The sequence below is a fragment of the Oncorhynchus keta genome, chromosome 10 (assembly GCF_023373465.1).
Source record: "Oncorhynchus keta strain PuntledgeMale-10-30-2019 chromosome 10, Oket_V2, whole genome shotgun sequence".
In the NCBI taxonomy this organism is placed as follows: domain Eukaryota; kingdom Metazoa; phylum Chordata; class Actinopteri; order Salmoniformes; family Salmonidae; genus Oncorhynchus; species Oncorhynchus keta.
Window position 1 is genome coordinate 60,450,849 of NC_068430.1, and position 10,722 is coordinate 60,461,570.

The 10,722-nt window shown below is 40.4% G+C and overlaps 1 protein-coding gene across 7 annotated transcripts; it reads right to left on the reverse strand.

The window, feature by feature from the left end:
- Positions 1–1,068: 1,068 nt before the first annotated feature.
- LOC118389107 (4-galactosyl-N-acetylglucosaminide 3-alpha-L-fucosyltransferase 9-like) lies at positions 1,069–10,615 on the reverse strand. 7 transcript variants are annotated; one of them, XM_052527421.1, is made up of 4 exons: positions 10,346–10,615; positions 9,918–10,014; positions 2,595–2,799; positions 1,069–2,367 (listed from the first exon to the last, which is right to left on the reverse strand). In XM_052527421.1, the coding sequence occupies exons 3-4, from the start codon at positions 2,602–2,604 to the stop codon at positions 1,238–1,240; spliced, it is 1,140 nt and encodes a 379-aa protein (XP_052383381.1). In that variant the 5' UTR covers positions 2,605–2,799; positions 9,918–10,014; positions 10,346–10,615; the 3' UTR covers positions 1,069–1,237. The 7 variants fall into 7 exon arrangements, with proteins under 7 accessions (XP_052383381.1, XP_052383382.1, XP_035634763.1 ...); XM_052527422.1 differs by having other exon boundaries at positions 9,918–10,018; XM_035778870.2 differs by lacking the exon at positions 2,595–2,799 and having other exon boundaries at positions 9,873–10,014.
- Between the last annotated feature and the right edge of the window lie 107 nt (positions 10,616–10,722).

Here is a 10,722-nt window from a genome sequence, read left to right on the forward strand (position 1 = left end):
TTAGGCTTGCCATAACAGCAGGGTTGTATACTTATTGACTCAAGTCATTTCAGCTTTAATATCAATTAGTAAACATTTCTAAAAACACAATTTCACTTTGACATTATGGTTTGTGTGTAAGCCAGTAACACAATCTCAATTTAATCAATTTTAAATTCACAACAAAATGTGTAAAAAGGCAAGGGGTGTGAATACTTTGTGGGTACTAATATGTGTGTGTATACATATACACACACACACACACACAATGAACAAAAATATAAATGCTCATGTTTTATGGGCTGAAATAAAAGATCCAAGAAATTGTGTGATGTGTGTGGTGTCCAAGGCTATTTGCCAGCATCCTGGAGTGTCCTCTTCACTGTTGACGTTGAGACTGGTGTTTTGTGGGTAATATTTAATGAAGCTGCCAGTTGAGGACTTATGAGGAGTCCGTTTCTCAAACTAGACACTAATGTACTTGTCCTCTTGCTCAGTTGTGCACCGGGGCCTCCCACTCCTTCTATTCTGGTTAGAGTCAGTTTGCGCTATTCTGTGAAGGGAGTAGTACACAGGGTTGTATGAGATCTTCAGTTTGACAATTTCTCACATGGAATAGGCTTAATTTTTCAGAACAATAGACTGATGCGCTTAAGAAGTTTTGTTTCTGGCCATTTTGAGCCTGTAATTGAACCCACAAATACTGATGCTCCAGATACTCAACTAGTCTAAAGGCCAGTTTTATTACTTCTTTAGTCAGAACAACAGTTTTCAGCTGTGCTCACATAATTTAACTTAATTTTATCTGTGGCCAATGACCTTCAGCCTTCTTGGAAGGGCATTTCTAACGTAACTATATATATATATATATATCAGGGCACAAAGGGCTAGAATTTTCTATGCCTATCCTTACTAAGGACTTAGACTTCACGGTGACTTAGTGTCCCCATGAGTGACAGAACACTGAGCCAATCACGGTGCAACGCTCCTATTTTCTGCTGGCTTGCCCCACCCCCACAGAAAGCACTGAGCTAGGATGAAACACCTGCATTTTGGAGCTGCCTTACTCAAGAAAACAAATGAGAGACCTTGTTTTTATGCAACTTTATTAAGTCAATATATTTTGACATTGTTTGCAAACTGACATGTGACATGTATTAATGGCCAAAAAAAAACAGGGAAGCCTATATTTTTCTGGGGTGCTGAAAATGTGGGGCTCAAAACACCAATATTTGTAGAGATCATTGTAAGTTCCTTATTAACCAAAATACCATTTGTAAAGATTGTGAACAACTCTGTACTCCTTATGTGTTCCCACATGGTCACAGGCATAACAAATAGCATGGGTGAACTCTTGATACTGTTGAATTAGATGGCGTTGAGCAGAAAAGTGTTCACGCCACTGAAAGTAGTGCAGATATGCCTCATCATCCTTGTCTAACTTCAGGAGGAATTCTGCCAGGGCTTTCACATCTGGAAAGTCATTAATATGGATGAAGGAATCTCCTGGGACAAAGTCCTCATAGTTTTGTCTAGGTGGGCCCAATACTACTGGTACAGTTCCTGCTGCAAGTGGTCCGTTTAGCTTCTCAGTGATGTAGTCTCTGTGGACTGAGTTCTCAAAGGAAAGGTAAAACTTACAGCTGGAGATGGTATCGTAGTAGTCCTCATAGTTCAAGAAACGGCCAAAGGCCTTGCCAAAGACTTCCACCTTAACGTGTTTGACAAGTTCTCTGTAATAGTTATACCTTTGACCTGATCCAGTGGCAGGGTTATTGTTACTAACAATCCAGCAAACTAATTTATCTTTCTTGGGCAGCACAAAATCCTCCCCCTGGCCTTTTCTTGCGGTCAAGCGCCAACGAATAGGGATGTCTGCGTCCTGCCTGTAACTCAAGGTCAAATTGAAAAGGTTCTCTAGACCAGATAGCCTGTTTGTGTTTGTAGGGGATTCAACATGGAACCAGATCCACTTCTGGAATGGTGGCCTGGGTAATCGAGGCAAGTTGGATAAATCTTGCTTGATGGATTTGTGAAAGATGAGCACCCCGTCTGCCTTGTTGTATATAGACCTGTCATCAGTCAGGAGACAGCTATCAATGTTGAAGAGAGTGGCGCAATCGCTTAAGTCAAACCTGTAGTGTTCAGGCCAGAACCACAACAGCATAATGGGCTTGTCTGGTAGGGTCTTAGCCAAGGAGCTGTTGTGCTGTCCTTGGGGTCTCTCTGAGTACTGCGGTGGGAAAGCAGGCAGGGGAGGGCAGTACAGAGATGGTGCTGAGCTATAATGCATTAAAAACAGCACCACAAATCCTCCTAAACTGATAATCGATACCAGAATGACACGTAGAACTCCAGTTAGGTAAATGCTGGACAGCATTTTTGCTCCTGTAAAGAGAGAACATCTATCATTAGGAACTTGAATAATTGTAACAATGGGAGAAAGTCATAGTAGTTTGCTCTCATCCTGTACCCGTAAAAACAACTTTTTCATAATACCAATAATGAGCATGTAAACAAAGAGCTATTAAGGCTGAAAGTGTTTCAGTCCACGAATCAGATGTCTTGTATTTCTAATAGGAAACATGCACATGTCTCGCTCTTTCAGTACATACCTTGCCACATCAGGAATCCATTTCTATGTAATTGGGGCGGCAGCGTAGCCTAGTGGTTAGAGCGTTGGACTAGTAACCGGAAGGTTGCGAGTTCAAGCCCCCGAGCTGACAAGGTACAAATCTGTCGTTCTGCCCCTGAACAGGCAGTTAACCCACTGTTCCCAGGCCGTCATTGAAAATAAGAATATGTTCTTAACTGACTTGCCTGGTTAAATAAAGGTAAAATTAAAAAAAAAAAAAAAAAATTAGTTAATCATTAACATTTGCTATCTGCAGTTCCTGTTGCAACTACAGTTGAAGTCAGAAGTTCACATACATTTAGGTCATTAAAACTTACGTTTTTCAACCTCTCCACAAATTTCTCGTTAATAAACTATAGTTTTAGCAAGTCGATTAGGACATCTACTTTGTGCATGACAAGTAATTTTTCCAACAATTGTTTATAGATTATTTCACTGTATCACAATTCCAGTGGGTCAGAAGTTTACATACACTAAGTTGACTGTGCATTTGCACAGCTTGGAAAATTCCAGAAAATGTCATGGTTTTAGAAGCTCCTGAAAGGGTAATTGACATAATTTGAGTCAATTATTGGAGGTTTACCTGTGGATGTATTTCAAGGACTACCTGACATGTTCTGTCTCCTAGAGATGAACGTACTTTGGGTACCAAAAGTGCAAATCAATCACAGAACAACAGCAAAGGATCGTGTGAAGATGCAGGAGGAAACAGGTACAAGAGTATCTGTATCCACAGTAAAACGAGTCCTATATCGACATAACCTGAAAGGCCGCTCAGCAAGGAAGAAGCCACTGCTCCAAGACCACCATAAAAAAGCCAGACTACAGTTTGCAACTGCACATGGAGACAAAGATTGTACTTTTTGGAGAAATGTCTTCTAGTCTGATGAAACAAATAGAACTGTTTGGCCATAATGACCATTGTTATGTTTGGAGGAACAAGGGGAAGCTTGCAAGCCGAAGAACACCATCCCAACTGTGAAGCATGGGGAATGCAACATCATGTTGTGGGGGTGCTTTGCTGCAGGAGGGATTGGTGCACTTCACAAAATAGATGGCATCATGAGGAGGAAAATTATGTGGATATATTAAAGCAACATTAAGACAGTCAGGAAGTTAAAGCTTGTTTGCAAATGGGTCTTCCAACTGGACAATGACCCCAATCATACTTCCAAAGTTGTGGCAAAATGGCTTAAGGACAACAAAGTCAAGGTATTGGAGTGGTCATCACAAAACCCTGACCTCATTCCCATAGAAAATGTGTGGGCAGAACTGAAAAAGCTTGTGCGAGCAAGGAGGCATACAAACCGGACTCAGTTACACCAGCTCTGTCAGGAGGAATGGGCCAAAATTCACCCAACTTATTGTGGGAAGCTTGTGGAAGGCTACCCGAAACGTTTTACTGTGGATATAAATACTTTTGTACCCGTTTCCGCCAGCATCTTCACAAGGTCCTTTGCTGTTGTTCTGGGATTGATTTGCAACCAAAGTACATTAATGTCTAGGAGACAGAACGAGTCTCCTTCCTGAGCGGTATGACGACTGCGTGGTCCCATGGTGTTTATACTTGCATACTATTGTTTGTACAGATTAATGTGGTACCTTCAGGCGTTTGGAAATTGCTCCCAAGGCTGAACCAGACTTGTGGAGGTCTACAATTGTCTTTTCTGAGGTCTTGGCTGAGTTTAAATTTTCCCCATGATGTCAATCAAAAAGAGGCACTGAGTTTGAAGGTAGGCCTTGAAATACAGCCACAGGTTCACCTCCAATTGACTGAAATTATGTAAATTAGCCTATCAGAAGCTTCTAAAGCCATGACATAATTTTCTGGATTACTCCAAGCTGTTTAAAGACAGTCAACTTAGTGTATGTAAACTTCTGACCCACTGGAATTGTGATACAGTGAAATAATCTGCCCGTAAGCAATTGTTGGAAAAAATTACTTGTCATGCACAGAGTAGGTGTCCTAACAGACTTGCCAAAACTATAGTTTGTTCACAAGAAATTTGCGGAGTGGTTGAAAAATGAATTTTAATGACTCCAACCTGAAAGTATGTAAACTGACTTCAACTGTACATTTTTATTTCAAAATGTTAGGAGAGCTGATAAGTGATCCACCCCTTTGCTTGATAGACTTGCTTCTCTGCTCTTTGTCAATGTCATCTGGTTACGGTTGGAATGCATTAGACTATTTTAAAGAGAAGAAAATGAACTGCTTCAACCTAGTCATCTGGCAGTAGTTTACCTGCCATACACCTTTCATGTGGAGTTTATTTTAGTGTATTGGTATTCCAGCATTTTTACAGGTTCTTAACAGTCATTAAAACGTATTGTGCCGTTACAGTAAAACATCTACATTAAGAAAAAAATCTAAATGCTGTAACTAAATATCTTTATTTTATTAGCAATCTGTATAGCCAATATAGAAAACGCCCATTTATAAATGTGAATCCTGTAAGACAATTGACATTCATCTTAATTATTATTTTAGCATTCAAAACGGCACTCAACGAGGCACAAAATTATAACGCCTGGGTAATAGAATTTGTCGTAATCGTAGTCCTAAAATATTTTGAAAAGGAAAGAAAGTCTCACCGGTCAAGAGGTTTGTACTCGTGCTGTATTCAGAACGGCTGCTGACGTCATTCCTACACTCCATGAGAATTGTGCTGTCGATCTTCTCTATTTATCATTTAGTTCAATACAGTTATAGGAAACAGTGATCATTTGGTTTAATTTATTCTCAAACTATATCGAAGGGGGAAGAAATAACCCTTCTGGCCACCCTAACAGCAAGAACAGAAAGCATTGGGCGGGTTTGTTTTGAGTTTCCGTGGGTGAATGTTTCAATTGAATGGTCTAAAATGTACAAACACTGGCCGTGGAAAATGAACTCGCCCATTCTCTTCAAGGGAAAATGGGTGGGGCGTGGGGAGCACGGGCTAGGTAAATGTTACTTTTCAGCCACAGATAAAACAGTGACGTCAGAACCTGTGGCCATTGGCGCCACCTGGAGGCAAATACAGAGTAAATATAAAACAAAAAATTACAGGGCAAACATAACTGCAAATGATTAAACAAATGCAAAAACCATAGTAAGATTAATCCAAGGTGGTCAGTTGCACCTCGTCAAGGTGGTTGGCTGAGCGTCTTCTACTCCTCTCTGACCTTGCAGAAGCATCTTTGTTTGAAAACACAATCAATCCCTTACTTTCCACACTATTCAAATCAACAGAGCTACTGGCTCAACCAAAGTACCACTTAAAAGGTTGTGGACATCATTATAATAACATGCTAAACAGACAGGTTGAATAAACTCTTCCTAGATTGTCAGAAGGTGCGGTGTGGCTTGAGGTACCTCCTCCAAGTGTCGATACCTCACTGTGCCAAAGATGAGAACAAAGCATGTCAGCTGTGAGGCTTAAGCGCACCTGAAAGGTCAAAGTACAACATTCTGAAACCATTTAGGCCACGAGATGTGGCAAAGTGGACTAGTCTGACAAGGTGATAGTCATAAGAAATTTACCAATGACAGAAATGTATTGCGAGTGGAAACTTGAACATTTTAAGCATTCTGTGCACTTCTGGCACACGTTTACCATGAACACTGGCTGTGCCTGCTTCAGTTAGTTTTAGTCAATGGCCAAGCAGGCTACTGTGGCTATTTGGGCATAATGTAGGCCTATCAGAATTTTTTACCAACAAAACCAATGGAACAAATGCACCCCATAACATTTTGCTATGGAAATAGCTATTGATTTCTATGATATAGCGCGTAATGAGTTGTGTGGGAGTATACAGCTGGTTAGTGGGCATTGCAAAAGGCTCTTTTGTAGCTCTAGACTCGCCTTATCTCCCCCACACAACTCACTCTAGCTATAACATATTTAAAATAACCTACCAAGTTGTTGACCATATGAAGAGAGTACAGCATTAGATAAATAGGTTTGTTCAGGCTGTTGTTTACAGGCTTGTTGTGTAGGTGCAAGTTAAGACTAAACTTGCCAGTTCCTTTGTCATGCATCAACCACAGGAGTTTGGTGACACCTTCATTCGGGAGAACGCACTCTAGGTAATGACTGGAGCGGAATAAGTGGATGCTTTCCAGGTGTTTGATGCCATTCTATTTGCTCCATTCTGGCCATTATTATGGGCCGTCCTACCCTCACAAGCCTCCTGTGGTATCAACCTGACAATATGCTAAACCTATTGTGCAGAATGCTAGGGAATCGGACCATGACTATGTCTCCCTTTTCATTTGTTGTTTAGGCATTTTAGTGTTTTTGTTTGTTTTTAAATTGTAGTTTGCAGATAGTCTAGTTTTGCAAGAGATGATAAACAATAACCATACAGACAGTGACTAACATTCCAACTATGGAGACAAACAATGAGACTTTATGATGACTCAATACAACATTATATACCAATGCACTCGTTCAACAAATTAAAAATTAGATTTGCTTTAAGTTATATTCCAAAGTGCTGATATGTTGCTTCAATCACAATTCCTACATTAAAGGGAATATGTTTAAGGAAAGAGCGTAAGCTAATTGGGCAACTATATAGTGATTTGAAGTTCATTCTCTTAGCCCACTGGGCACACCAGGTAATTTCAACATGGTAATGTGGGTAATATTTGGTGGAGACGTTGATCAATGAATTTCACCTTTATTCACCCACTCTAAAAGACAGCCAGAAGTTTGGGAATTCAACAATGTGTTTCACTATGCTTTCAACCATATAAAAGCACAACCAAATTCCAATGGAAAAACAGTCTGATTTTTGGTTTGTCATCACTGCACTTTCAACCATTGTGCTTTAAAAGATCAAATGGGAATAAAATGTCAGATATTTTGTAGTTATACAACTTACATTTTATCACTGTGCTTCCTTAATCTATATAATAGTACAACCAAATGACCTGGATTGCAGTTGAGATATTAAAAGTACATAGTCCAAGTGAGCAATGCTGTTCGGGATTCTGCAGATTATTATAGCAATTGTGAAGATCTCCACAGACCTGTGACATTTGCATGCTATCTTGAGCATGCAAACTTTCTATGATTACATTAGAAAACATAATTTTCTTACCTCATGATGCCATCTATTTTGTGAAGTGCACCAGTCCCTCCTGTAGTAAAGCATCCCCACAATATGATGCTGCCACCCTCGTGCTTCACGGTTGGGATGGTGTTCTTCGGGTTGCAAGCATCCCCCTTTTTTATCCAAACATAATGGTCATTATGGCCAAACAGTTATATTTGTTTCATCAGACCAGAAGACATTTCTCCAAAAAGTATGATCTTTGTCTCCATGTGCAGTTGCAAACCGTAGTCTGGCTTTATGGCGGTTTTGGAGCAGTGGCTTCTTCCTTGCTGAGCGGCCTTTCAGGTTATGTCGATGTCCTGAGACTTGTTCTTTATACAATAGCCTTGTGTGTTCTTTGACTCCCTCTGCATATTTTCAATCAAACACCAGAATTTACTCAATTTCCATAGCGGTCATACTTGTTAGGGTTGCGTCAATTCAAATCTGGTATCAGGATAAATATGATATTGAGTCACCGATTGTATACCATGTATTTTTTATTAGCTAAGCAATAAGTGGTAAATGCAATTTTCGTATATACGGGCTCTCCGTCACACCTCGCAAGGCAAACTGAGAACTGACTTGTTCCTGACAAAGGTATTATAATATACTCTGACAGAGGTAGTTCCTGCTTCCGAGCCGGCCTATCACACAGTATAGACTGTGCGTGGTTTAGACTCACCCAGCCTATTGTTGGCGCACGAGCTGGTACCAGCCCCCGGGCGCTCCAGTGGTCAGTCGTTGTAGTTGTGTAGAATATACAGTTATCAGGCACCTGTTATCTAGCAAAAGACTGTTTGTTCTCGCAACACTACGTTCTGAATGTGCCCCCCCCAACTCATTGCACAGTTCCTGTCTTCATGTTATTCTGTATTTTTCCATCATGAGAAAGTCCCATGGCCCTGAAACTGTTAACAATGTCTCAAGTCAGCTATGTTGCATACAACATACATCCACACAAGCCAACAGCAAATAATATTCCATCACATATGATATGGTAAGGGCTATAGTGTATAACACAGAACCTCACATACTCTAATTCCACAGGGCATTCCAATGATTTCAAAACTCAGTCCTCCAGAAAGTGGAGATAACACTTTTGCAATTCTACTAGGTGAGATCTTTAAAAAAGTTGCATTAGAAAGGATTACCTATACATACTGACCAGCTCATGTTATAGACAGAAGCATGCTACATGGCAGACCAAGCCGAACTCAATTCTCGGGTTGTCCAGCCCGTTCATTATCTCAGCCAATCATGGCTAGTGGGAAGATTCCTGACATTTTCTGTGGCCAAACCGACTAGGCTCATAATTTAACAATTGTAGACCATCTGTAAATACACATTTTTAATAAGGCACATGAAGATCACATGTTCTAGAAGGAATTTGTGCCCCTCCCCCCCCCCCAAAAACGTTAAAATGGCTCTCCTGTCAAGGAGTGACATATGCATAGTTTCCTGAAATGAGTCACATTTGGTACAGACCAAAAATCTTGGGAATGTTGAAATCAAGTCCACTCTGAACTGCACAAAAAAATTGTCACTGTCAGTCCATGCTTAGTAGATAAACCCTACCTGGTTACATTTCTATTTTACTTTATTTGCAAGTCAAGCACCGATCATCATGTCACAAGCGTATAAATAAGGCGCCTAAAATTGTATAAAAATAAATACAAAATGTCTGGAAAATAAAATGGTTTGATGGAAACATGGCTAATGTTACCAAAAGCAAAGGAAAGCATGAATGAGCAAAGTTTTAGGGATGCTGGCCCATGTTGACTCCAATGCTTCCCACAGTTGAGCCAAGTTGGTTGTTCTTTGGGTGGTGGACCATTGTTGATACACTTGGGAAACTATTAAGCATGGAAAACCCAGGTGCGTTGCAGTTCTTGACACACCCAAACGGGTGCTCCTGGCATCTATCTACTACCATCATAGTTTGGGATTTTTTTTGCTCACACTGGCACATATCGGACTGCTAATACAGGACTATTAAAAGACACAGTGCACTACTTTTGTGAAAGTATCACCCCCAGGTGCAGTGTTGCCAGTTTAGCAACTATTCAGACACCTCTATCAACAAATTGTTTAAAAAGCGACTAGCGACAAATCTAGCGACTTTTTCTGGTGTTATTGGAGACTCTGACGTGAAAGCGCATATCGTTCTTACTCTTCTCAGCGAGTGTTGCCGTGGGCCCAATCCCAAAGTACTCACAAGTGGCCCCGTCCTCACGCAGCAGTCCCTCCCAGTTTTGCAGTCAGAACAGGAGATGTTCACCCCCTCCATGTCCAGACCGCTGGCTGATCCCGCCCTGGCTTACATAAAAACACATTTTTAATAAATAACCTGAATTAGGGCCAGACTAGTTACCATAATTTTCTCACATTGCCATTTATTTTGTCTCTTTTATGTCCATTTAGATTGTATACAAATGTAAAAAATTGTTATGGTTAAAAATGTGTTTTACTGTGATTTGTTGTAGGCTCCTAAGTGGACCATAAGGTTAAAAACCCAACCAAATTAAGAAAATTACTAAATAAAAAACTAAGTAACTCTGGCAGAGTGAGTCTCTTTTGCCGGTCCCAAGAATCGACATAAGTTCATTAGTAGTTCTAAACATATTTATGGTGTTTTTTACTCACTTTTTGTCTCTCCCACGACATTATTCCTCTCTCTCTACAGCATCCATCACAATTACATGCACATGGCCAATTATGCAAATTAGGCAATGACGTAATTTAGTGACTTATAGGACAGCCAATAGCTACTTTCCTTACTGAGGAGTTGGCAACAATGCCCAGATGCTTCTGCAGCTATGACTAACATACACCGTTCAAAGGCACTTAAATGTTTTGTCTTGCCAATTCACCCTCTGAATGGCACACATCCACACGCCAGTACCTCAAGGCTTAAAAATCCTTATTTAACCTGTCTCCTCCACGTGATCTTCACTAATTGAAGTGGATTTAACAGGTGCCATCAATAAGGGATCATAGCTTTCACCTGGATTAGTATCACC

Excerpts from the sequence above, each read along its gene's own strand:
- LOC118389107 (XM_035778866.2), bottom strand. The coding sequence starts at position 5,273 with ATGGAGTGTAGGAATGACGTCAGCAGCCGTTCTGAATACAGCACGAGT. Across the intron at positions 2,368-5,209 it reads GAGTACAAACCTCTTGACCG|GAGCAAAAATGCTGTCCAGC; the intron begins GTGAGACTTTCT and ends CTCTCTTTACAG.